At 45.2% G+C, this 27,858-nt stretch overlaps 1 protein-coding gene and 2 pseudogenes across 3 annotated transcripts; all 3 read left to right on the forward strand.

The window, feature by feature from the left end:
- The first annotated feature begins 2,156 nt into the window (after positions 1-2,156).
- Positions 2,157-9,802, forward strand: LOC111974446 (putative sodium-coupled neutral amino acid transporter 8). Of its 3 annotated transcripts, none has more exons than XM_070447311.1 (5): positions 2,157-2,530; positions 3,695-3,893; positions 4,103-4,218; positions 8,928-8,985; positions 9,716-9,802. In XM_070447311.1, the coding sequence occupies exons 1-5, from the start codon at positions 2,342-2,344 to the stop codon at positions 9,733-9,735; spliced, it is 582 nt and encodes a 193-aa protein (XP_070303412.1). In that variant the 5' UTR covers positions 2,157-2,341; the 3' UTR covers positions 9,736-9,802. The 3 variants fall into 3 exon arrangements, with proteins under 3 accessions (XP_070303412.1, XP_070303413.1, XP_070303414.1); XM_070447312.1 differs by lacking the exon at positions 9,716-9,802 and adding an exon at positions 9,130-9,393; XM_070447313.1 differs by lacking the exons at positions 8,928-8,985; positions 9,716-9,802 and adding an exon at positions 4,362-4,417.
- A 10,133-nt stretch (positions 9,803-19,935) lies between these two features.
- Positions 19,936-23,265, forward strand: LOC111974447 (cap-specific mRNA (nucleoside-2'-O-)-methyltransferase 2-like; annotated as a pseudogene).
- Positions 23,266-24,850: 1,585 nt separating this feature from the next.
- LOC139028875 (cap-specific mRNA (nucleoside-2'-O-)-methyltransferase 2-like) lies at positions 24,851-27,561 on the forward strand (annotated as a pseudogene).
- Positions 27,562-27,858: the final 297 nt, after the last annotated feature.

Raw genomic sequence — 27,858 nt, forward strand, 5'->3', positions numbered from 1 at the left:
CACACACACACACACACACACACACACACACACACACATTTATATACATTTGCATCCGGAAAGAGAGGATCTGGACAGAGATCAGCTAGAGAGCTAGCAACAAGAGGGTGAGAGGTCAGCCAGAGGGAGAACAAGCACAGCAGCAGAATAAAGTAATGATACTGCGAAATAACGACATTTAAGTCCTTCTCCTATTTAACCAGAGTCAGATGAACTCATAGATACAATTTTTGTGTCTCTGCATGCAGTATGAAGAGCAGGTAGTTTTGCAAGTCATTGTGAGCACAATGACTGGAAGTCTACAGGTATGGTAGCATTGCGAAAGAAATCAACTACAAAAAAGGGAGAAGTTAGAGAGAGTGGTCAGTATGTGGCCAGCCAAAATCTGACAGCTGAGGTGATCATAGATCAGGGTTGGAGAGTAACTGATTACATGTAATCAGTTACATGTAATGTGATTTTTTTTWAACTGCTAATGTACTCATTTACATTATCAGCAAAAAGAATGTCTCTCTCCATCAGCGTCTTATCCAAAAGCACAGACTGCCCCAGACTCATATAATTTTGATCTTGATTCTAACCTTAATTTAGAGCACTAAAGCCTTGTCCCTTGACTAAAGGTCACTTGACTCTCCACATGATCTTCCTGACTTGGACGATGTAGATGTTGAAGCTCCAGACAGCACCTGCATCTTCTCCTCTCAGGTACATTGCATGCCACACACAATGAAAGAGGAGAACCTGAGAGAATGTATTCTCTATTGTCCGACAGCCCTCTGCTGCATGCTATTTGTGAGCTGCACCTGAGAGTTGACACTCGGACRTGCTCTTGATCCTAAAGTTTACATTACAAACAAGGAGGGTTTTCCATCTGTCAAAACGTACAACTTGTACTTGTAAATCACAAACTTTTACCTGCTGATCATACAATTAATTTKATTTTGTAAGGATGGCAACAGGATACTAGATCATCCAAATAAGCCACATTAAACCATGCAGTTGTCAGGTGTGCTGTCAGCATGCGTCACACGGCCCGTTATCCTATGTGCTCCTGTGATACTGTTTGCTGTTGGCACCAGTCATTCTTACGCTGAATTCCTTTGAGCATATTCTACCCTCAGTGGGCCTCTGTGTAGTCAGAGTCAATCAGAATTCTAGACGAATTTCACTAGTATCACTTTTACGCACATGCACCTTTATGTACCYCGCTCTTCTGTTCCTATACTTGCCACTGCCTGTCGCCGTTCTTCATATAACTGGACAATGAGCTGATAACCACAAAACAGGCACCCGATACAATTGCAATCAGTCGATATAATCGACAACTATCATTAGAAATCAAGCGATATGAATCAGAGTGGGGCACCGCCTGACCAACTAGTTGGTCAGAAGGTTCAAATCAATGTTTCATATCGTGGTGTAGATGTAGGCCTACTGTAGATCGAATTGCACTCAATAAATGTTCTTCCCTACTATGGGTCATATTAGCTGGCTATCCCGGGGTAAAAACACTTTAAAAAATCAATTACGTACTTTTGACAAAGGGACATCAGAAGATCTTCTAGTTTCAGTTACAGCACAATAAAAATGATCATTACCGCCTACTCGGAAATTACGATATGAAACGTTGATTTGAACCTTCTGACCAACTAGTGGGTCAATGGCGCCCCACWMTCTGATTCATATCGCGTGATTTCTGATGATTGTTCTCGATTATATTGACTGATTGGTTCTGTATGGGGTGAAACAGGACATATTATCCCATTGGACAAACACTAGTTGAATCAACGTTGGTTCCACGTCATTTAAATTAAATTACGTTTAACAAACGTGGAATATTTGTTGAATTTAAGTATGTACCCAGTGGGATTACAGGTGTCCCAGTCACACACACACACTCAAGACAGACACAACACACACACACACACACACACACACACAACACACACAACAACACACACACACACACAGTAACCGTCGCAGCCTGGTGTCATATTTGTCACCTCAGAGTGAAATGTGTTGGCTATTTTATGAGTCCACCTCGGATTCTCTGGTGTAATCATGGCGACCACCTAGGGTAGGCCTATATATACAGTATATATAGCACAAATGTATGAACGCCTACTTTTCTTTCTGAAGCCATACGCTGAGGACTCGATGGGACTGGAAACTTCAGCGACATTTCATTTAAATGAATATCCTCACACTCTATTGATTCTATTGAGGCACAAGGCGGGCTTGAAGGCAGAAGCGCTTTGGAGCGCAACGGTAAATCTGCCATCCCGACTCCAGGAAACTGTACTGCAAAGACGGACAAGGACCATGACCTGTGTGGCCAAACATGAATAACTTGCCCGCGAGAGTATTAGCCTGTTGGCGAGATTTTTGTCGCAGCGCGATCCCCCACGGCTTGGTTCGTCTCGGTGCCATCTTCATCATACTCAAATCTGCCCTCGGCGCGGGACTGCTTAACTTCCCGTGGGCTTTCGAGAAGGCGGTAGGAGTCAAAAAAGCCATCAGCGTTGAAATGGTGAGCGCAATCAAAAATCAATAACCAAAATAGTGAGATTGTTCTAAAAAAAAGAGTAAAGTAATAAAACAGAAAACCATTTTTTTTGGTCCACACAATCAAGAAATGTGCTGTAACTTGGTGTCAATTCAATCAAACATGCACTATGGGAAATCTGTGGAAGTCATAGCACCCTTGCACCTTGTTGCACCCTTCATTAAAGTCAAAATTAGTTTACTTCATCCTGTTAATACTTACATGTTCTCATATTCGTTTGTGTGTGTGTCACATTGGCAGACTGGCCATCTGGCATATTGGGCAAATGCCAGATGGTCTTGTCTATTTTTAGCCCAGTGGGCCTGTTTTACAAAATTATCATTAACTGGCTAATAATGGGTGCCTCGAGGAAAACAATAGGCTGGTMTGGAGGCCTCAAAGAAAATAATGGTCCGGTGGTTAGAGCGTTGGACTAGTAACCGAAAGGCTGCAAGATTGAATCCCCGAGCTGACAAGGTAAAAATCTGTCGTTCTGCCTCTGAACAAGGCAGTGTTCCTAGGCCGTCATTGAAAATAAGAATTTGTTCTTAACTGACTTGCCTAGTTAAATACAGGTAAAAAAATAAAAATAAAATGCCAGGACTGATTTCTGGTCCCAGTCTACCCCTGTGTGTGTGTGTTTGCCTGTGTGAGGCTGCATACACCCATGGCCTAGGCCTGCTTTGTTGAATTTCCTCTCCTTGGTGTGAATGAGATGRATCTTTTCACAGGCTAACTCTAATGAAGGGCTCATGGGTCAGGAGTCGGGCAGGCACTCATGCATGTATACTGTAATAGCAGCYGTACCCACCACGAAGGCCTGCCTGTGTGTGTGCGTTTGTGTGCATATGTGCTTGTGTATGTGTGCTTCTTTCTGTATGTGTCTGATGGATGGATGATTTACTCCATCAGGGCTATGACACACTATTAGTCTAGTGGTTTCCATCTCACTGTATCATTGATGGGGAACATGGTTTGCATTTAAATTGCCAAGTGTGAGCTCCCTGTCAAAGTTCTATCACTTATCCAAACAATTTTAGGGATTCAATTCAGGGAGGAAGGGAGAATAACACTGGAACCATTTATGTGCTCAGACATAATGATATCTGTACTGCAAAACACTCTCCTTCAACCCGATCCCACCCCCAGGTATCACTGGTGTTCCTGATCAGCGGATTGATCATCCTGGGCTATGCTTCGTCCATCAGCAGAAAGAATACCTATCAGGACGTAGTGCGAGAGGTGTGTGGGGGGGCCATCGGCCAGCTGTGTGAGGTCTGCTTCTGCTTCAACCTCTTCATGATCTCTGTGGCCTTCCTGGTGGTGGTGCAGGACCAGCTAGACAAACGTGAGTGATAACGTCCCGGCCTGCGTTGGCATGGCATCACGCTATTCCCACAATGGCCCTGTAGCCACAGTTATAAATGGATGCTGTTATCTGATAGACCGATAGAATCACCAACGTCCTAAATATGTTTTAACGTGTATCTATGAGTGTTTTCTGTATGTGTTCAAGTGTGTGTGTCTCTGTACGAGATGGTGACAGTGTACTTTTAGGGCGAGATGCCATACCATTGGTACACGGACCAACGCTTCCACCTCTTCATCATGTGCCTCATCTTCATCCTCTCTCTCTCCATCCCCAAAGAGATTGGCATCCAGAAATACACCAGGTGTGTCGGTTGGAGCGGTGGTGCTTGCCTGTGTAATATGTGTTGTGCATGTCTGTGTGTGTTTGAAATTGGGTCACTACATGGTTATTCAGACTCCCTATTTCCCTTCTCTTTCTTACTCTGTCTCTCTCTGTATCACTCAGTGTGCTGGGCACTCTGGCTGCTACATATAGTTGAAGTCGGAAGTTTACATACATCTAGCCAAATACATTTAAACTCAGTTTTCACAATTCCTGACATTAATCCAAATAAAAAATCCCTTTCTTAGGTCAGTTAGGATCACCACTTTATTTAAGAATGTGAAATGTCAGAATAATAGAGAGAATGATTAATTTCAGCTTTTATTTCTGTCATCACATTCCCAGTGGTCAAGAATTTACATACACTCAATTAGTATTGGTAGCATTGCCTTTTAAATTGTTTAACTTGTGTCACGATCGTGAGGAGAGACGGACCAAGGCGCAGCGGGATATGAATACATCTTCTCTTTATTTTAATGACGAAGATGAACACGAAACGAAACACTTAATACAACTAAACAAAACAACAAACGATCGTAAGCTACAAACGAAAGTGCACACACAAGCTACTTACCTTAAACAAAGACATTACCCACAAATACATGATGCCTATGGCCACCTTAAATATGGCTCCCAATCAGAGACAATGAAAAACATCTGTCTCTGATTGAGAACCACTCAGGCAACCATAGACATAGCTAGACAACTTCACAACCATAGACTTCCCTAGAAACATTCACTCACACAAAACCCATACACTCTAACAAAATCCCCCTAGACACACTACACAACACACCCAAGACAAGAAAAAACACAAACATACCCATGTTCACACCCTGACCTAACTAAAATAATAAAGAAACAAAAGAATACTAAGGCCAGGGCGTGACATAACCCCCCCTTAAGGTGCGAACTCCGGGCGCACCAGCACATAGTCTAGGGGAGGTCTGGGTGGGCCTCCGTCCACGCGCGGCGCTCCGGCACTGGTCTGGTCCCCACCCCACCATAGTCACTACCGCTTTCCTAAACCTACTGGAATAAGAGGCAGCACCGACTAAGGGCAGTACCGGACTAAGGGACAGCACCAGGATAAGGACAGTACCAGGATAAGGGACAGCACCAGGATAAGGGACAGCACCAGGATAAGGGCAGGACCAGGATAAGGCAGCACCGACTAAATGGCGATCCTGGCTGGACGGCTCTGGCGGATCCTGCTGGACCTCTGCGGATCCTGGCTGGACGGCTCTGGCGATCCTGGCTAGCTGACGGATCTGGCTGCTCATGTCTGGCTGACGAATCTGGCTGCTCATGCGGGCTGACGGATCTGGCTGCTCATGGCTGCTGACGGATCTGGCTGCTCATGGCGGCTGACGGGATCTGGCTGCTCCATGGCTGGCTGCGATCTGGCTGCTCATGGCTGGCTGACGGATCTGCTGCTCATGGCTGGCTGACGGATCTGGCTGCTCATTGCTGGCTGGCGCTGGCCGCCCTGGCAGATCCTGGCTGGTTGGCGGCTCTGGCAGATCCTGTCTGGTTGGCGGCTCTGGCAGATCCTGTCTGGTTGGCGGCTCTGGCAGATCCTGTCTGGTTGGCGGCTCTGGCAGATCCTGTCTGGTTGGCGGCTCTGGCAGATCCTGTCTGGTTGCGCTCTGGCAGATCCTGTCTGGTTCGGCTCTGCAATCGCTCGTCTGAACCGTCTGCACGCTCTAGCGCTCCTGACTGACGATCGGCTCTGACGGCTCGGGACAACGGGCGGCTCTAATGGCACTGGGCAGACGGATGCACAGATGCGCTGGGGAGACGGATGGCTCAGATGGCTGGGGAACGGATGGCTCAGATGGCCGCTGGGGAGACGGATCTCAGATCGCTGGGAGAGACGGATGGCTCAGATGCGCTAGAGAACGGATGGCTCTGCCGGCTGAGGCGCACTGTAGGCCTGGTGCGTGTGCCGAACTGTGTACCGGGCTGGGACACGCATCTCAGGGCTAGTGCGGGAGCAGGAACAGGGCATACTGGACCTGGAAACGCACATTAGGCCTAGTGCGTGGTGCCGGAACTGGTGGTACCGGGCTGGGGACACGCATCTCAGGGCTAGTGCGGGGAGCAGCAACAGGACGCACAGACTCTGGGACACACAGGAGGTTGGTGCGTGGTGTAGGCACTGGTGGTAATGGGCTGAGACACGCACCATTGACGAGTGCGTGGAGGAGGAACAGGCTCTGGAGACACACTGGAAGCCTGGTGCGTGTGTTGGCACTGGTGGAACAGGACTGGGCGGGAGTGCGCCCGGAAATACCGGACCGTCAGGCGTAATGCTCCCTTGAGCATTGAGCCTGCCCAACCTTACCTGGTTGAATGCTCCCCGTCGCCCGACCAGTGCGGGGAGGTGGAATAACCCGCACCGGGCTATGTAGGCAACCGGACACCATGCAAGGCTGGTGCCATGTAAGCCGGCCCGAGGAATGTACTGGTGGCCAGATAGGTAGAGCCGGCTTCATGCACTTGGCTCAATGCTCAATCTAGCCTACCAGTGCGGGGAGTGGAATAACCCGCACTGGGCTATGCACACTACAGGAACACCGTGTTACGCAGTAGAGCGCACGTGTCTGCCCGTACTCCCGCTCTCCATGGTTAGCCTGAGAAGTGGGCGCAGGTCTCCTACCTGCCCTCGGCCCACTACCTCCTACCCCCCCCCAAGAAATGTTTGGGTAGTACTCACGGGCTTCCAGCCTTGCCTCCGTGCTGCCTCCTCATATCGCCGCCTCTCTGCTTTTGCTGCCTCCAGCTCAGCTTGGACGGCGATATTCTCCAGGTTGAGCCCAAGGTCCCTTTCCATCCAATATCTCTCCCATGTCCAAGAATCCTATGTCTTGCTCCTGTTGCCGCTTGTCACGCTTCTTGATCCTTTGGTGGGTAATTCTGTCACGATCGTGTGGAGAGACCGACAAGGCGCAGCGGGATATGAATACATCTTCTCTTTATTTTAATGACGAAAATGAACACGAAACGAAACACTTAATACAAACTAAACAAAACAACAAACGATCGTGAAGCTACAAACGAAAGTGCACACACAAGCTACTTACGTTAAACATAGACAATTACCCACAAATACATGATGCCTATGGCCACCTTAAATATGGCTCCCAATCAGAGACAATGGAAAAACATCTGTCTCTGATTGAGAACCACTCAGGCAACCATAGACATAGCTAGACACATTCACTCAACCATAGACTTCCCTAGAAACATTCACTCAACACAAACCCATACACTCTAACAAAATCCCCCTAGACACTACAACCACCCAAACAAGACAAAAACACAAACATACCCCATGTCACACCCTGACCTAACTAAAATAATAAAGAAAACAAAGAATACTAAGCCAGGCGTGACAACTTGGGTCAAACGTTTCGGGTAGCCTTCCACAAGCTTCCCACAATAAGTTGGGTGAATTTTGGCCCATTCTTCCTGACAGAGCTGGTGTAACTGAGTCAGGTTTGTAGGCCTCCTTGCTCACACACGCTTTTTCAGTTCTGCCCACCAATTTTCTAGGATTGAGGTCAGGGCTTTGTGATGGCCACTCCAATACCTTGACTTTGTTGTCCTTAAGCCATTTGCACAACTTCGGAAGTATGCTTGGGTCATTGTCCATTTGTAAGACCCATTTGCGACCAAGCTTTAACTTCCTGACTGATGTCTTGAGATGTTTGCTTCAATATATCCACATAATTTCCTGCCTCATATGCCTCTATTTTGTGAAGTGCACCAGTCCCTGCTGCAGAAAAGCACCCTCACAACATGATGCTGCCACCCCCGTGCTTCACAGTTGGGATGGTGTTCTTCTGCTTGCAAGCCTCCCCCTTTTTCCTCCAACATAACGATGGTCATTATGGCCAAACAGTTCCATTTTTGTTTCATCAGACCAAGGACATTTCTCTGGCTTCTTCCTTGCTGAGCGGCATTTCAGGTTATGTCGATATGGGACTTGTTTTACTGTGGATATAATACTTTTGTACCTGTTTCCTCCAGCATCTTCACATGGTCCTTTGCTGCTGTTCTGGGATTGATTTGCACTTTTCGCACCAAAGTACGTTCATCTCTAGACAGAACGCGTCTCCTTCCTGAGCGTATGACGGCTGCGTGGTCCCATGGTGTTAATACTTGCGTACTACTGTTTGTACAGATGACGTGGTACCTTCAGGCCTTTGGAAATTGCTCCCAAGATGAACCAGACTTGTGGAGGTCTACAATGTTTTTCTTAGGTCTTGACTGATTTTCTGATTTTCCCATGATTCAAGCAAAGAACACTGAGTTTGAAGGTAGGCCTTGAAATACATCCACAGGTACACCTCCAATTGACTCAAATGATGTCAATTAGCCTATCAGAAGCTTCTAATGCCATGACACCATTTTCTGGAATTTTCMGGAAAACTTCCGACTTCAACTGTATCTCTGTGTGGCTGTCATCGTCAAATACTACACGATGGACGAACATTCAGCCGTCGTTACCCCAGAGCACAGTGAAGGGTCAGTGAGTGTGTGTGAGTTTGTTTGGGTGAGTGTGTGTATGTATGCGCATGTGTGTTTGTGTGCACGTGTTTCTTTGGCAAGTAAATTTATGAGTATACTTGTGCATATGTTGTGTGTGCTAATCTGTTATTCTCTGTCTTCTATGTTTTCTAGAATAGATTCATTGGCATCAATGTTCAGCGTCATCCCCACCATCTGTTTAGGCTTCCAGGTACAGAACAAGCTTTTAACTGTTTGAAGTCTGGAGACAGTATCTGTACTATAGGGTTATGCATTTTGCTTGTGTGTGTTACACTGCCACAACACCTATACTCTGTTTGTGTATTATTAGAATGTATATGAATGTGTGTTGCAGTGCCATGAGGCCTGTATAGCCATCTARAGCAGCATGGAGAACAAGAAGCTCTCCCATTGGGTGAGAAGCTCTCCCATTGGGTGATCATCTCTGTGATCTCTATGTTCTTCTGCTAGCTCATCTACATGCTTACAGATGAGCTGGCCTGTCAATCATGGAAGGATCCCTCCTTCCTTGAAGTAATCACTGATCAAAGTGGTTGATTGGTGAAGTTGGATGGTTTTAGCGTTGAGCAGTGAATACCTAAAGGAAACAAGGATGGATTTAAGGATACAAGGAAGTATTCAAACAGGACCTGATGTCCAACTGTTGTAGGAGCTATTGTGGGAGCTGTCAGGCAAGACAGGCTGTCAGTCATATCCCTTTCTCTGTTGGCCATACAGTGGCGGCTGATATTCTAATGTCATATCCTGGAAATGATGTGGTCATGATCATTGCCAGACTGCTATTTGGAATATCAATCATCACCATCTATCCAATTATACTTCTGTTGGGAAGGTAGGGCCCCACTTGAACAGCACAAGAGGTTGTTTCTGTGTGTTACCATGTAACTGAGTCTGTGTGTAAATTTATGTTCATTGCACAGGTCTGTCATTCTGGACCTGATGTTGCGAATTCGTCGCCGTCGGCACGGTGGGGTCACACACTCGTTTGAGAACCAATGCAGAGTGATTCTGACTGTCATCTGGATCACAGTCACCCTCCTCATCGCCATGTTCGTCCCTGACATGAGTGAGGTCATCAGCGTTATCGGAGGAATCAGTGCCTTCTTCATCTTTATCTTTCCTGGTATGAAACAAAGTGTGTGTGTGTGTATATGTAGGCATGTGTCTGAGGTTGTTTGTGACTCACAAGCGTTCCTGTGTTGAGCTGATCCTGTGTTTGTGTAAAACTTGTGTCAACTAACATTGAGATATGTGTTGCAGTGCTTTGCCTGGTATTCACTATGCAGTCAGAGCCTGTGTCGCCCAGAGTCAGGTGAGTTGAGTAGTTTGAAGTTATGAGATCACCTGTTGGTGTTGAATTTAATCACAAACTGCCCATAAAACATAAGTTAACTGAAGGTTTGGTCCAATAAATTGCATAATATTGCGTTACTATTGTAAACATTCATGAATGTCCCTGATTGCACCCATTTCTTTCTCCTATGTCCCTCTGTCTCTCTATCTCTCTCTCTCCCTGTCTGCAGGGTGGTGTGCACTGTGTGGGGTGTGATTACTGTAATTGTTGGAGTCTTCATTTTTGGACAGAGCACTACCATATGGAGATCGTCCACAAATTCTGATAACCATCACCATCAGAACCACCAAAATCACCAGCACTGTCATCTGTCATTATCAATAAAACAATATCATTATGATTGTACCCGGGTTCTGTTTGAGGTTCATCATGTTTTTAAAGTTGAGGTTTATGGGAGTCAGAAGTCTAGAATATGATATTGATGTAGTGCTGCTATATCAACACTGCAGACGAGGCACATAACCAAATTARATTTTATTTGCTTGTATCTCAAACGTATTCAGTATGGAGCATATATGACCTTGTTAATCAGATTTGTTGTTTTCTGAAATAGTTTGAGATGTACTTCACTCATCCAAAAGCACAAAATGAATGTATCTATAGTATGTTCGGYTGGGAAAGTTGATCTATGTATTTATGTATGCATGGGCATGTATGTGCATTCATAAATGATTCTTCCTTTGTGGCCATCACAACTAATCACACCAGATATGCAGCTACAGTCCAGTCAGCGTGCAGTGTGTCATGTTGCAGAGCTGTGGCAGGGGGCAGTGTRTCATAGGGACGAAGGCAGTAAGACTGAATGAGTTCTTCTACAATGAGACATTGTAAATTAAGACTGCTCCTCTGAATGACAGAACATATGGAAACACTTACGTTTTCTGTCCCTTTGTACTGTATTTCTTTTTTTGTTGCTCCGCATCTCTTCTTCTCTCCCGCTCTCCCTCCCCACTGACCTCCCTCTATCCCAGCTGTGAGTACTGGTATATCAGTGATGGTGCAGTGTAGATCCTGACAGCGGAGATGCTGAATAAGACTGTTCTGATCTCCCGGGTGGCGCAGTGGTCCTAGGGCACTGCATCGGCAGTGCTAGCTGCGCCACCAGAGTCTCTGGGTCACGCCCAGGCTCTGTCGCAGCGCCGCAACCGGGAGTCTGTGGGGCGACGCACAATTGGCATAGCGTCCGGGTAGGGAGGGTTGCCGGTAGGGATATCCTTGTCTCCGTATGTAAAAAATGTAATAAAAATGATGCACCTAGAGTAAGTCGCTCTGATAAGAGTGTCTGCTAATGACTAAAAAATGTAATAAATTTTAAAAAAATGTTTTAGTGTTAACGCAACATCAAGACTCAGGAGTTATAGCAGAGTGTGAAGCATGTGTGTGAGTAGGTGTGAGGTCGGGCTGTGACATGAGTTATGTACAGAGTGGGAAATGAGGATTGTACTGTATCTATGCATAGAAGAGACATAGGCCAAAACCACAGACCAGGCTGCTGACAACACACAACGCACAAGCCTTTAAACCGTATACACTGTTCACAAACAGTGGAACATGCATACAGTCTGCCTCCTAATTTGGCCCTAGGCAAATTAAATTCCTTAAATCCATAAAAGTGGCACTATTTGAAGACAATTGAGTAATTACTGGATATTATTATGTAAATTAAACAGGAAGACAATGGAACAGACCATCAAGCATTTAATCAATGTGACAGTGGCAGCACAAGATCACGTACACACACACGCACAGCTCTGATAGCTCGCAAGCTGACGGTAGAATATGTTAATGATTACTGTGGCTCAAACGGAAGGAGAGGAGATTGAAGTTTGTACGTTTTCCCCCCCAGATCTTTACTGGCAGGGAGTGACTGAGAGGGAAACACTGCTCAGATGATCAATCAGAAACACTTTTAATCCTCTTAGTCACACATCATTTGCTTTGTTATCTTGCTGTCAGACTGTGTGAGAATACTTGAGACGTATGTGTCTACGTGTGTGTGCATGTGAGTGTGGGTGTGTGTGTGTATTGAAGTTTGTGTGATTTGAAGATTGTACGMGTGTTTCAAATACACAATAATTCTGTAACTAGTCGCTGACAGATTGCCCTGTGATCCAAGCACAAGCAGGCTATCATAACCTACACTGCATTGCTCTATACTGTCTGAGGTATCTAAAACACACATCAGAGCTCGAATAAAGTACATTTTCAAAACATGACTGTACCGCAGATGAAGAGATTGATTATGCAATAGAAGGCACCATCAAGGAGCAACTCTCTGCTTCTATTTCTAGGTGTTTTTCTTTTTGAAGGCTGTATGTTAATAGGTTAATTTAGAGAAAAAATGCTAACGCTGTAATCTGTGGCAGATATTGCAATTATCGTCTCACTGCTGCTCCGTCCATCATTGGTAATGAGAGGGATTGCTGTCCCTGCGGGAAGCTCATCAGTGTTTCTCTAAGAGTTATGGAATAACTGGAAGCTGGGATAACAGGAGGTAAACACAAAATACATCATCTACAGTATGTGCATGAAATACAGTGAGTATACCAAACATTAGGAACACCTTCCTAATATTGAGATCCACCCCCCCATCAGAACAGCCTCAATTCGTCGAGGGGTGGACTCTACAAGGTGTCGAAAGTGTGTCGGAATGTCCTTTGGGTGGTGGACCATTGTTGATACACACAGGAAACTGTTGAGCGTGAAAGATCCAGCAGTGTTGCAGTTCTTGACACAAAAGCCTGGCAACTACTACCATACCCTGTTCAAAGGCACTTAAATTGTTCACCCTCTGAATGGCACACATACACAATCCATGTCTCAATTGTCTCAACACTAAGAAATCCTTCTTTAACCTGTCTCCTCCCCTTCATCTACACTGATTGAAGTGGATTTAGCAAGTGACATCAATAAGGGATCATAACTTTCACCTGGATTCACCTGGTCAATCTATTTCATGTAGAGAGCCGGTGTTCCTAATGTTTTGTATACTCAGTGTACATGTATTCACAGCACATGAATACATACAAGCGCTCATATGCACAAACACACACACACAGCCTCCAGTACTTTCTGCATCCGAGCCAAAATTCTCACCTAATGGGGATGTGTGACACACACCAATGAGCCCAGCTGGGCCCCAACTACAGTACAGCACATTGCAGACATCACACACAACCAGTGTGTACTTGAACTACTCAAGAATATTGCAGTGTTTTCATCTGGCACTCCCCCTCTCCACCATTCTCTCCCTCTGTTTCTGCCTCTCTCAGGCTGTTATTCAGTAATTGAGTTGACAGTTAGAGGACACTTAAAGCTCGGTGCTTCCTAATCAGATGTAATCGGATGTTCACAATCATCGGGGGAAAGAAAACTGCCGAGCAGAAGGAACGTGTGTTTGTCTATTGCTGCCATTACATTAAAATATACCATATATACAAAAGTATGTGGACACCCCTTCAAATTTGTGGATTTGGTTATTTCAGCCACACTCTTTGCTGACAGGTATAAAACTGAAAAGCTCAGTGACTTTCAACATGACACCGTCATAGGATGCCTTCTTTCCAACAAGTCAGTTAGTCAAATTTCTGCCCTGCTAGAGCTGCCCCGGTTAACTGTAAGGCTGTTATTGTGAAGTAGAAATGTTTAGGAGCAAAACGCTCAGCCGTGAATGGTAGGTCACACAAGCTCAAAGAGGGACAGTAAAAATCGTCTGTCCTCGGTTGCAACACTTCACTACCGAGTTCCAAACTGCCTCTGGAAGCAAAGTCGGCACAATAACTGTTCGTCAGGAGCTTAATGAATGGGTTTCCATGGCCGAACAGCCGCACACAGCCTAAGATCACCATGTCAATGCCAAGTGTTGGATGTGGTAATTATTATTAATTATTTTTATTTTTATTTTTATTTTATCCCCTTTTCTCCCCAATTTTTTTGTGTATCCAATCGCTAGTAATTACTATCTTGTCTCATCGCTACAACTCCCGTACGGGCTCGGGAGAGACGAAGGTCGAAAGCCATGCGTCCTCCGAAGCACAACCCAACCAAGCCGCACTGCTTCTTAACACAGCGCGCCTCCAACCCGGAAGCCAGCCGCACCAATGTGTCGGAGGAAACACCGTGCACCCGCCCCCTCTGCGGTTAGCGCGCACTGCGCCCCCCCACAGAACGCTGGAGCGCGATGAGACAAGGATATCCCTACCGGCCAAACCCTCCCTAACCCGGACGACGCTAGGCCAATTGTGCGTCGCCCCACGGACCTCCCGGTCGCAGCCGGCTGCGACAGAGCCTGGGCGCGAACCCAGAGACTCTGGTAGCGCAGCTAGCACTGCGATGCAGTGCTCTAGACCACTGRGCCACCCGGGAGGCCCGGAGTGGTATAAAGTTCGCCGCCATTGGACTCTGGAGACCTGTTCTCTGGAGTCCAAAGCTACCTGCCCCAATGCATAGTGCCAACTGTACAATTTGGTGGAGGAGGAATAATGGTCTGGGGCTGTTTGTCATGGTTCGGGCCCCTTGGTTCCAGTGAAGGGAAATCTTAATGCTACAGCATACAATGACATTCTAGACAATTCTGTGCTTCCAACTTTGTGGCAACAGATTGGGGAAGGCCCTTTCCTGTTTCAGCATGACAATGCCCCCATGCACAACGCGTGGTCCATACAGAAATGGTAAGTTGAGATTGGTGTGGAAGAACTTCACTGGCCTGCACCTAATTGGAACGCTGACTGCGAGCCAAGCCTAATTACCCAAAATCAGTGCCCGACCTCACTAATGCTTTTGTGGTTGAATGGAAGCAATTTCCCGTAGCAATGTTCCATCATCTAGTGGAAAGTCTTCCCAAAATAATTGAGGCTGTTATAGCAGCAAAGGGGGACCAACTCCATATTAATGCCCATGATTTTGGAATGAGATGTTCGACGAGCAGGTGTCCACATACTTTTGGTCATGTAGTGTATGACGGCATCAAAAGTTCCGCCCTGTTCCCAGCATTCAGCAGCAGTGTCTCTGTTGTCGTGTGTTACAGTACCAACACACTGCTCCCTCTAACACACACACACACATACACAAACAATGATAAAGACATCAAGAAGAGACATCGATATCACTGACATAGACAACTACAAACACATTGTTATAGAGAAAGAGTGAAACATCTCTCTAGAGAGGGAAACACAATAAAGCAAGAAAAATAGAAAGTGGCAGGCAAATAACTTGTTAGCAGGTCTACTTTGGCAATAAAGGAATTTCGCACAAATAATTTTGTGTTTACTTTTCTAAAATGGTCTGAATAGGAGAATGGCATCTTCAAGRGTGAAGAAAAGGCTGAAACTACCTCAAGCTAAAGCATGTCACAAATAAACAATATAATTTTGGTAGGTGAATAAACATTTTTAAATGTACAATAATTCCAACTCTTTCGACCCCATTGTGGCATTACTGGCATAAGTGTCTCTAAAGGTAGTAATTTCTAAGATGTCTAACTCTTATCACAGTTACAGCAGTAGTAATATGGGAACATAGTGAGAGACAGAGCACAGATGTACACGCCTCAGGGCAGTATGGGTAGAATGCACACAGTTCTCATGTTGTTCTCTCAGACTAATAAACGAACCATTATCATGTCAAATTAAGGCCATTACATCACCCGCAGCTCCACTCTTCAGGCTGAGACGTTGGGGGATGGGGGTGAAGTTGTGGATTGCTGGTTTCCCAATGGTTCGGTACAGTCAGAGAAGGACTTAGGTCAGACTTCACTTAATTGGTTCTGGATAAATTCTATTTAGTGTGGGATTTCCCTATTGGCCCCATTMCCAGTGCTTAACTCGGGCCCAAGCTCACAGGAACTGTACTGGCACCTCAAATGTTCTACAGCTTGAGTTCCGACACCTTAAATATTGGCTTAAAGTTCCAGCACCTAAATAAAKRAGTACCGGGACCCAAAAATAGTACCGACACCTATTTCAGACCAAGTCAAGCACCGCCCATTGCCAACCAGGCAGCCTAAGGTCGTCGTCATCCAATCTTTTCAAAATGTTATGTTGCAAACATGGATTAAAACTATAGGTTTTGTGTGGGTGTTTGTCTGGATGAGGTTCACAGACTGGATTTATTGGTTATAAAATGCACAAAATACAGATAAATCTGGTGGAAAAGCAAAAAGTGATAAGATGTAAGCTTAGATATAGCCTAATAATGGGAGAACGACTATGACGGGGGAAGAAGAGCCCTAAAATGGGAAGTGGTCGATTAGGAGGAAGACGGTGGAAATGGATGCCAGGTTTGAATCAAGCAGTGCGTTGAGCAAAATTGGTGAAGATGAATGGACAACAGWAGTGTCAAAGAATGTAACAAAAAGGAAATTATCTGAAGTTGGAGTGGAGGATAGATATTTGTGTATGTTAAGGTTGCATACAACCTTAAGTGCTAATATTCGGATTAATTGGATTTCTGTAGAACAGAGTAAGATTGCAGTAATTCTCAAAATAATCCATACAACAGAAGTATCGTGCTGTGAACTTCAGAGCAGAGAGCCCGTTAAGGGAGTCATCTCAGGGGTGACGATGGATGTTAAAATTGAATACATGAAGAGAATTCCTGGTGTAGTTGGTGTCCGGCGCCTTACCRGTTCGTGAATGGAAAAAAATAAGAAAGTCTGTCGTCCTGTTTTATTTATTTATAAAGAGCACCTACCTACGAATGTGAAACTTGGTTATGTAAGATTCGCTGTAAGAGCTTTCTTCCCCAAACCAWTGCAGTGTAAAAATTGCAAAGAATTTGGCCATGTTTCAAGTTTGTGCAGATGGATGGAGTATATTGAAGAACGGTGTGTAGAAGGACAGTGGTGTTGCAATTGTGGTGGGGATCATGATCCCGAGTTCCTGGAGTGTCCTGTAAGGGTGAAAGAGATTGAGGTGGCAAAAGTTAGAGCGGTCAATCGAATCTCCTATGTGGAGGCAATTAAAAGAGTTGAGAAAACAAGTGATGCTTGTGAATATATGGTAGTGGATGCACCACAGCTTGTCGTAAATGTTTGCTGCCATTCAAAAGATACCCTGTGTGTTATAAAGGTGGATTTTGTGGCGTTCATCGCCACAGTTATAAATTTTATGGCTCAAGTGTCAAAGAAGTCAAAGAAACTTATGGCTGCAGCAGAAATGTTTTTGAGACTTCAGGTGTTWACATCAGAAGACTTGAAGAGGCACTGGCGCCGGAAGACGGCCCGCCCTCCTAGGCTCCCCTTGAGCCTGTGTAGGGATCAGATCTGTTTTATTTTGAACAGAAAAGATTCTGGCCCAGTGAGACTGAGATTTTTAAAGAGAATGGATCCTTGCCTTCTGGAAGATCCATATGTGGTGTCAGGTTGGGCGGAGAAAAGGTTGGGGACTGTTGTTGGGTGAAAGTAACTTGAAGTGGACTCATGATGATTTTTTTGTTTCTACCACCCAGAGGGAATGGGCGCTTCTTCCCAAGCGCCTAGGTACAAGTACTGGGACTTTCTTTACTCCCCGGAGCAGGGCGCTGTTGAAAGGAGTGATAACTGGGTAAGTAAGGTAAGTTGGTATTGCAATTTTTCTACGAGGTGTAATGAACTCACACTCCAGAACAGTAGGTGGAAACACAGAGCTAGATAAGAGGAATAGATGAATAGGGAGGCCTTGAATGGCTTCACACTCCAGTACAGTAGGTGGCGGTGTATGCACATCACGGTTGCAATCCGCCAATACACATTTAAAGTAGAAGAAGAACAATGTTKGTTTTCAAGCAGTTAACTGATTATGTGTCAGTGTATGCGGCCGAGTTGATGGCCTTGATTATAGGTTTGAAATGGGTGGAGGAGGTGAAACATTCAGAGTGGTGATCTGCTCTGATTTGGTTGCAGTGTTGAGTAGTGTGAAGAGGTCAGATAGGGGAGACTTGCTTGTGGAGATGATGTTGCTGTTAATGGGATTGGAGAGMATGGGAGTGGTGGTAAGCTTTTGCTGGGTTCTCACCCATGTGCATGTGGAGGGTAATGAGAAGGATGATGTGTTGGCTAAGAGTGCTGTGAGGCGAGAGGGGGTATATATTCAGGTCCCGCTGGGCCGCAGGGAATTCAAGTCCTTGATCCGAGCAAAACGGCTCGATTTTTGGCAAAGGAAGTGGGATGCTAGTAGTAAGGGGAGCCAATTTTATCACGTGCAACGATCAGTAAAGGAAGAAGTGGGGAGTATGGGATGTAGGTGAGAGGAAGTTGTGTGGAGTAGACTACGGTTTGGCCATACAGGTTTGAATGCCACATTGTGAAAGGGCGACAMGAAACAGGTCTGTGTGATGACTGTTTGGTGGAGGAAACGGTGGAGCATGTGTTGATATTTTGGGAATTATATATCGTAGATAGGGAGAGATTGTGTGAAAGGGTTAGAGAGGCTGGACAGGGTTGGGGTTTGGGTGGTGTAGTGGGGGGAGGGAAGTGGTGTTTAGGGCTCTATTTKACTTTCTTAGAGGAACAGGACTAAGGAACAATTTTGTGTAGTTAGGCTGTGCCTGGCCTCACCCTCCACTACAGTAGGTGGAGGTGTATGCACCTTAAAAGTCGGATGCGATTCACCAACCCAATCCCTAAGAAGAAGAATCTGAAATCAATTAAAGGTAACCTGTAGTGGACTTGTGAAATTTGTTTGTGTTATTTATGACCAGAGTGAAAAGGTGCTTCGTGTCACGCAACTTGGGTCAAGATCTGTTTCTTGCTTTGCTCTTAGGAATAGGGCACCATTGAAAGGAGTGATTTATGTGGTAGTGTTAAGTGTGGAGGTGTAGCAATTGAAGTTGAACATTCCTGGTGTTTGTGATGCCTGCTGTTTGGTGCCACGCACACCCAGTGGGGAGCATGGTGAAACAGAGGAGTCATTGTCAGTCCTTTTGAGTCAGTCTCTACCAGACAAAGTCATGTTAGGATATATCAGTTATCCTGTTAGAGCTTTTGTGCAGAATCTACTGCGCTATTTCAGGAGCAACGTTTATGGTCATGTTGCCCCAGTGTGTAAGAGGGAGATTCATGTGACAGAGGATTGTGAAGATTTGGTGGATAAAGTTGTTTGTCAATTGTAGGGGTGCTCATGTCGCTGGGGATCGGGCGTCTCCGGTGCTAGAGAYGCAGGTTGAGGTGGCCAGGGTCAGAGTAGTGCAGAGYGTGTCATATGCTGAAGCAATGAAGAAAGTGGAGGAGGATGGGTCAAGGGTGAGGGATCCTGAGAGGATCCCAGTGAGTAGTAGATTTGTGCCAGTACAAAGGGATAGGCCAATCAGTGAGTTATGCTTCAGTAAGGTTKGCTTCTTAGCATTCATAGTAATGGTTATCAACTGTACRGCAGAAATGGGAAGTAAATCACAGAAAATATAGGTTGTGGTGGCAACTGCAGAGAAGTATTTGGGTYTATGAGATTTAACTTCAGAAGAGTTACAGGGTGTGTTGAGGGGCAATTTCCCATCTTCCCAGGCTGTTGGCCTGAGGTAGGATCAGAGAGGGTTAAAGTAGTGGAATACGGTGATGGGTTTTAATGAGTATAAAGTTAGTTGATGGGATGGTGCCACAGTGTCTCCTGACCCCTCCTGTCTCAGCCTCCAGTATTTATGCTGCAGTAGTTTGTGTCGGGGGGCTAGGCTCAGTTTGTTATATCTGGAGTACTTCTCCTGTCTTATCCGGTGTCCTGTGTGAATTTAAGTATGCTCTCTCTAATTCTCTCTTTCTTTCTCTCTCTCGGAGGACCTGAGCCCTAGGACGTTGCCTCAGGACTACCTGGCATGATGATGTCCCCAGTCCACCTGGCCGTGCTGCTGCTCCAGTTTCATCTGTTCTGCCTGGGCTATGGAACCGCTGACCTGTTCACTGGACGTACCTACTGTCCCAGACCTGCTGTTTTTCAACTCTCTAGAGAGCAGGAGCAGTAAGAGATACTCTTAATGATCGGCTATGAAAAGCCAACTGACATTTATCTGAGGTGCTGATCTTGCTGCACCCTCGACAACTACTGTGATTATTTATATTTGGACATGCTTGGTCGCATGTTATGAACATTTGAAACATTTGGCCACGTTCTGTTATAATTCTCCATCCGGCACAAGCCAGAAGAGGACTGGCCACCCCTCATAGCCTGGTTCCTCTCTAGGTTTTTTCCTAGGTTTTGGCCTTTCTAGGGAGTTTTTCCTAGCCGTGCTTCTACACCTGCATTGCTTGCTGTTTGGGGTTCTAGGCTGGGTTTCTGTACAGCACTTTGAGATATCAGCTGATGTAAGAAGGGCTATATAAATCACTTTGATTTGATAGGGTAATAAAAAATAAATGTGTTTTAATTTTTTTTCTGATTCTCCTTTCAATCTAGTATCCTAAAGTGTAATGGATCTATAGTTCATTGGGGCGGTAATGCAACATATTGGATGCCAACCGCCGTTAAACCTCACAGAAGGAGAATAATAAAAAAATCTTTCTTGGGGGGGTACATCTGTCTCACTCTCGGAACAAACCACACACAGCTGCAGTGAAGTGTCTGCTGAGAAGCCAGCTGTGCTGAGCCAAAGAGGATGTTAGCTGATTTATCATTTGCTAGGTAGGCGTAGGTTGTGTAGTTACTGACCATGTGACACAAGTTAGTATATTACGCCGGTAAAGCTTTGTTAAAGTTACAAAAAAGATCCGCGGACGTCGGTAATAACTATATTAGTTGAAAGTTACGGCTAGGGAAATTTTAATAGTTACACAGAAGATACGACGAAGTTCTAGTAACGTTGCGTTGAGATGGAGTGTTTTGCCTATGTAGGATCGAAGGTATTCGGAGCTGTATAGTATCAGAGAAGATGTCACAGAGAACTAGATAGCGTAGCTATGTTAACAAACATTTTGTTTAGGCCTAAGGAGGAACCGTAGTTTCAGTTTAGCAACCCTTGGCTAGTGGTACGCATGCTTAGTTGCAAGGGAGAGGGGCATTAGTCTGTTAGCAACTCACAGAATCATGTCCGGCCGTGTGAATGGTGTCACGCGAGCGGGTGTAGTGACCATTTTAACAAGCTTGCCAAGTTATGTATCCTTACCTAACTATAACATTTAACTAAGTTATTTTGCCCTACTTGTTTTGCCTTTAGGGCACTATTGTATGAAATGCATATAACGATTTAGCTAGCTTTAATTTACGTAGAGGGTCTAGCGTAGTTAGTCAGTCAGGTGTAGAAAGCTGACCTGCCGTTTGTTGTGGGTAGCGTTCGTAAATTTGCTCTGACTATCTACTCCGCATTTTCAGAAGAACTCTCGTCAGAGCTATGCAAGAGCTTTTTTGGAAGTTTACGAACGCTCAAACCACAGCTGAATTTATGGGCGTCGGCAAAAAACGTGCTTCAATTGTGTCTGCCAGCACACAGTAGTTCACCAAAGCTCTGGTAATAATATGAAAAGCTCTATGGCGAGTAAAATGGTCAGAGTGGAGGTGTCTCTCATTTGTGTTCTGGAGTAAGCTAGTTGTTGTTGGGTGATTGACTGCGGTTGTCGAGGTAACGCTCAGATCAAACCTACTGCTTCTTTGTGGCGCCGAACGCTCCAGTGAGTGAAACGGCTTCCAGCTGAATTTTAGCAAACGCCGAGCGTGTCATGGCACTCCAGATTGCAATTTACAACACACCCTGTTGCTTCGGATTTTTTAAAAACCTGTTAGCTAGGCAAGGCAGTTAAGAAAATTCTTATTACCATGGACTGCCTAGGAACAGTGGGTAATTGCTTATTCAGGGGCAGGACAACAGATTTTGTACCTTGTCAGCTCAGGGATTTGGATACACAACCTCTTAGATTATGGCCCAATGCCAATGCTCTAACACTAGGCTTACCTGCAGCCCAGAATTGGATTATGTTACACATGCCAAATGTCATTTAATAGGCAAAGGCCTAACTAATTCCCATTCATAGTATAAATCACATTCAACAACAAATTGTAGCTAGGCACATATGATCAGTAATCAACCACTGTCAGCAAGTATCATCGTGAGTGTTTTGTCCCCGGGCAGTAGAAATTTAAACACAAGAGAACCCATTGGACTTGTGGATTAATGATATAAACTAAACAAGGTTCAACAAAACTACTGGGGTGTAAATAAATATTTTCCTGATATAATCTACATTACTTCGCAGGGCACGCATGCCATGCATTGCCTAGTTGGTATCGTGGATGTCATCATGTACATTGTTTTTTATGCTGGCAGAGGCGTCCAGTGAAGGGATGGTTGGGAGGGCCGGGGGACGGAGAGAGGAAAGCTGGCACCAGCGAGCCCACCGATGTGGAAGCCTTTGACCCGGAAGTGGTTGCGGAGGTCAGAGAATCTTTCAATAAAGTCAGGACATATGTCAAACCGGCCAATGAGGAGTGGTGTTCCCTGACCCCAGTGAAGCCATGAGACACCGGCCCAGGACTACGTCCTCCTGCAGCCCTGAAGACGTCACTAAATGAGGTGAAGAACCGACTTCAGCGATAAGGATCTGGAAGTCTGGCACCAACATACCCAATTCCAACAACGCATGCCGGGAGGTCCTTGGTACTGTGTGAGCCGCCGCCAATGCCGAGATCTGCACTCAGGCCTGGTGCAAGTTCTATGAGATCCTAGGCACCTTCTGCCAGAGGAGGCGTTGCAGAGCAGGGAGCTGACGAACTGTTCACCAGTGTGGAGGCTCCAGGGGCTTTCATTGCCGCTCTGAACCACTACCTCAAAACTGCGAGCACACGCTCTACTGTGACTGGAGTTGGGCAGCGCCAACACACTCAACCCCTATCACAAGGCAACGGAGGGGGCACCACCATCACAGAGGACGACCTCCTCTATTGCCAACACGTTGCCTGCGTGTGGTTCTTTGGCTCGGACAACACAGGAGACATCATGAGCCAGAGGCGACCTGCTGGATTGCAGAGCTATTGTGAAATAACATGCGCAGTATTGATGTGTGACGGCGGACGGGAGCTTTGACTGCCAAGGGAACCCTGATGAGCTAGTGGCGGATCGTGCGAGGCTGGCCGCACTCTTCCTTCTGGGCCATGCGGCTCGTTTGTTACTGAAGATGTCACTCTGTACGAGCACTCCTCCGTCTGCCTGCTTACCTGTTAACTTCTTATGGCTGCAGGGGCAGTAGTTGAGTAGCTTGGATGAAAGGTGCACAGAGGTGCCCAGAGTAACGGCCTGCTCCTCAGTCATGTTAGTTGCTAATATATGCATATTATTATTAGCATTGGATAGAAAACCTCTGAAGTTTCTAAAATGTTTGAATTGTGTCTGTGAGTATAACAGAACTCATATGGCAGGCAAAACCTGAGAAAAAATAACAGAGAAGTGAAATTCTGAGGCTGGTCGGTTCAACCAAGATCACCATTGAAATCACAGCGAGGATTGAATGAGTTTGCACTTCCTACGGCTTCCACTAGATGTCAACAGTCTGTGACACTTTGTCTGATGACTCTACTGTGAAGTGGGGCGAATGAGAGGAAGAATTAGTCACCACTGCCATGAGGGATCCATTGACCATCGAAAACTCACTTTGCATATGTAACATGGCGCGCGTTGACCGGACCATCGGAAATGAGGACGGGTTTTTGGACATTTCGTCGCTCATCCTGAAGTCAATGTATATAGTTCTCGTTGAGATATCAGAGATTATAGAATGGGATAACAATATTCAGTTTGAGACAAGAAAAGATGTGATTCAATACATCGTTGACATGTTTCTACTGACTGTTACGGAATACTTTTGAGTTGTAGGACGTGATGTTATTAGTTATGAACCGGACAAACCGTAAGGGCAGGCGAACCAAAAGTACTAATTGGACATAAATAACGGACATTATCGACAAATCAAGCATTTATTGTGGACGTGAGATTCCTGGAGTGCATTATGATGAAGTCATCTAGGTAAGGGAATATTTATCATGTAATTTCTGGTTTCTGTTGAGTCCAACATGGTGGCTAATTTGGACTATTGTTCTGAGGCGCCGTCTCAGATTATTGCATGGTTTGCTTTTTTCGTAAAGTTAAAAAAAATCTGACAACGCGAGTTGCGTATTGATAAGGAGAGGTATATCTATAAATTCCATGTGTAATACTTGTATTATCATCTTACGTTTATGATGAGTATTTCTGTGGCTATGCAAAATCACTGGATGTTTTTGGAACTAGTGAATTTAACGCGCCAATGTAAACCCAGATTTTGTTATATAAATATGAACTTTATCAAACAAAACATACATGTATTGTGTAACATGAAGTCCTATGAGTGTCATCTGATGAAGATCATCAAAGGTTTATAAAGGTTAGTGATTCATTTTATCTCTATTTGTGCTTTTTGTGACTCCTATCTTTGGCTGGAAAAATGGCTGTGCTTATTGTGGTTTGGTGTGACCTAACATAATCGTTTGTAGTGCTTTCGCTGAAAAGCATATTTGAAATCGGACACTTTGGTGGGATTAARAACAAGATTACCTTTAAAATGGTATAAGACACATGTATGTCTGAGGAATTTTAATTATGAGATTTCTGTTTTTTMAATTTGGCGCCCTGCACTTTCACTGGCTGTTGTCATATCGATCCCGTTACCGGGATTGCAGCCATAATTAAACTGCTGCTTCCGCTCCGTCAGCGTTATTATAAAGTGCTAGGATAATAATTATCTACAATTTCAGAATAATTTGATGAGTATAATATGAGATATTCAGTGACTGATGGCCACATCCTGGATTTCATTTTGGTGGATCTGTCATTTAGTATCAGTGAATTGTTTAATACAAACTTCTGCATAAAAATTTCAAGCCAGGCTTGAGTTGTTCTTCCTATTCCTGTGTGTAGGTGAGTTCTCTGCCGCGGGCCCGCTGGTTGTCTTGTAACAGTGGCCCCAGCTTGTTGCAGCGTTACGGGTCGGAGGCCCCTGGGCCAGAAGAATCAGATGGGCTCCTTTAACCAGCGGAGGGAGCTGCAGGCCCTGGTCTGGAAGGAGCGTGTTGGGAAGGYCCGCAACGCTGCCTGGGTGGAAGGGCACGGGCACGGGGGCATGCTGTGTGCTGGCAGGGCCGCTGGCAGAATGTCATATGGACACCTGGTTTGTGATAGTGGGGGCGGCCCTCCCTGTAGTCAGGAATTCACCATTCTGTGATGGGGGTTTATTGAACCACCTTAATTAAGTATTGGAGCAGGCATGCCCTAGGCTCAGGCATGGACAGGTCAGCTGCCTGGACTCTGGTCCCTCCCTGTAGCTCCTGCCCAATGGTTTGTACCACCTCCATCCTCTCTGAGGTGGCAGCCCTATGTGACATCACTCCCTGCAATGGCAAGGGAAACAGAAAGTGCCGGCGGTGCTGGTATGTGTGGGGTTCTGTCCAGAGGCTGCCGCTCGACTCCTTCCCCACCTCGGTGACCTGCAGGAGTGTATGGGCTGCCTGGCCAGGGGGGAGTAGGACACTGACAGTCTGCCTTCTGTTGGCCAGAGACAGGTACTGCAGTTTGTTCCCATGGAGGAGCTGCCCAAAGGAGAGCAGACAGTGTTCCTGTGGACCATGAACTCAGCCATCGCCCATCAACGGCTGCACCTGCTCWTGCAGGCTTAGCTGGGGTCAACAGAGGGGCTCTGGGTGTCTCGGGTGGATTGTACCATATGTAACCGATGTGAAATGGCTAGCTAGTTAGCGGTGGTGCGCGCTAATAGCTTTTCAATTGGTGACGTCACTTGCTCTGAGACCTTGAAGTAGTTGTTCCCCTTGCTCTGCAAGGGCCGTGGKTTTTGTGGCGCGATGGGTAATGATGCTTCGTGGGTGACTGTTGTCTGTGTGCAGAGGGTCCCTGGTTCGAGCCCAGGTAGGGGCGAGAAGAGGGACGGAAGCAATACATAACCTGGCCTGAAGACAAGCACTGACTAGCTAATTTCTCTAGCCCCTACAGTGTTGACAGATGTGAAGGAAGTGGATGGGTGGAAGCTCCCCCTAAACTTAATCCCATCTGGTCCCTTCAGATCTGTATCYCAGAAGTGGGATGGGGTTGTTTTTGGACCTTGCAACTTTCATTATTTAATAAGGGCACATTTGGTCCCTGTTTTGATGAAAATTAGAGGCAAGCAATGCGAAGTACATTTATTTGATATCTTTTGATTGGTGCTGTGATTATTTTTTTTWATGATTGTCAACAGTTAATCTGTTTGAATTAGGACAACATTTGGTCACATTTCCCTGGGTCTCTGATCTAATGTATTTTTAGGACAGCACAATAACTCATGTACTGCTGATTCAAGTTATTTGAAGTAAAAAATACTTTTCATGTTAGTTTCACTATTAAATAAAAACATTATCATGCAGTTTGTTAGGAGTTAAAAAGCCTTTTTTGTGTAATTTTCCTGACACTGTCTAACCAGAAGTGTTTTCTTTGGAATGATGCATCCAGTAGAACAGGTAGCCTATGTGGTCAGATACTTTATTGAAGAAAATGGTTGGACCGAAATGTTGTGCTTTGGGTTTTGGGAACGTGCTGTGCAAGCCAATGTGTCCACGAAATGTGTTTTATATATACTTTTGTATTGGTTTTGTACATGTTTTGTTTGCRTTTGAAAAATACTATTTAATTTTTTATATTTATTTTCTGTTGAATATTTTAAGTGATTATATTTTTTTGGTGCAGGTGGTATTCCCTCAAAAAAATATTAACTTCACTGAATTCTTACCTCGTTTTGCCTTACTTTAGTCTTCTTTAGTGAACAGAAACGGAGGAGAGTTCGATTATTTATTTTCAAGATATTCACAACAAAGAGCCTGGAACACAGCCATTTGTGAATACCAAGAAAAGTCTTCATTAGCAGAAGCTGTCAACCTGGTGTCTACTTCGGGAAGAGGGTTTTCAAAGGTTTACCAAAGCGAGTGAGAARTCCCAGGGGTGCTCTGTAATGAACACAAGCTGCTGAAATCAGGGTAAAGAAAGATACTGGGAGATGAGTCCTCTTTCTCTTTGTTATGCTCTGAATTAGTTTTTATAAAACCATCCAAAAGCACAATAAAGCAAACTTCTGAGCTACAGCCCCGAGCCTTGTTTATACAGTACCAATGTACTGTCAGTACATGTTATAGGTAGATAATGTTCAACACATTCAGTTTGTCATTTTCACATTCTTCCTCTATCTCTCTCACGCTCTCTCTCTGTTCCCCCTTCTCTTTCTCAGCCCTCCTCCACTACAAACTCATCTCTGTTGATTTCCATAGCTGTGGAGTGGAGGGCTTCAGTGAGTGTAGTGCGATCTAATGAATCGTTTTAATGGAACCATTGAATGATTCCGAGTAGAATCCCTGCTTTCGCTACGATTAACCAAATCCACTCACCATCTGTGAGTGAGGGTAGAGATGGGGTTTGGAAAGGGGGGAGAGTAGCCGAGTCGGCAGCTTTATGTAATATTTGAACAACTAGCATCTCCCCTGGCAAAATTCACATGCCAGCGACTACTAATGAAGGACTGAGCAGATGTCTGGATGAACAGAAAAGGAGAGGGAAACAAGCCACCCCTCTGCAGGTTCACTCAGATCAGAATGTGRGTGTGCGTGTGAGAGAGTGTTGAGGCAACAGCAGAACAGAGAATAGTGTTTTGTCTTTTTCTATGTCTGGTTTATCAGAATCTTGCTGTGTAGATGAGGCTAAATGGTGAACCATATGATGGATGGCTAATGTTCTACAGGGTCACAC

This window comes from Salvelinus sp. IW2-2015, linkage group LG15, assembly GCF_002910315.2.
Source record: "Salvelinus sp. IW2-2015 linkage group LG15, ASM291031v2, whole genome shotgun sequence".
NCBI lineage: Eukaryota > Metazoa > Chordata > Actinopteri > Salmoniformes > Salmonidae > Salvelinus > Salvelinus sp. IW2-2015.

Excerpts from the sequence above, each read along its gene's own strand:
- LOC111974446 (XM_070447311.1), top strand. The coding sequence starts at position 2,342 with ATGAATAACTTGCCCGCGAGAGTATTAGCCTGTTGGCGAGATTTTTGT. Across the intron at positions 2,531-3,694 it reads AAGCCATCAGCGTTGAAATG|GTATCACTGGTGTTCCTGAT; the intron begins GTGAGCGCAATC and ends TCCCACCCCCAG. Across the intron at positions 4,219-8,927 it reads GGCATCCAGAAATACACCAG|AATAGATTCATTGGCATCAA; the intron begins GTGTGTCGGTTG and ends TATGTTTTCTAG.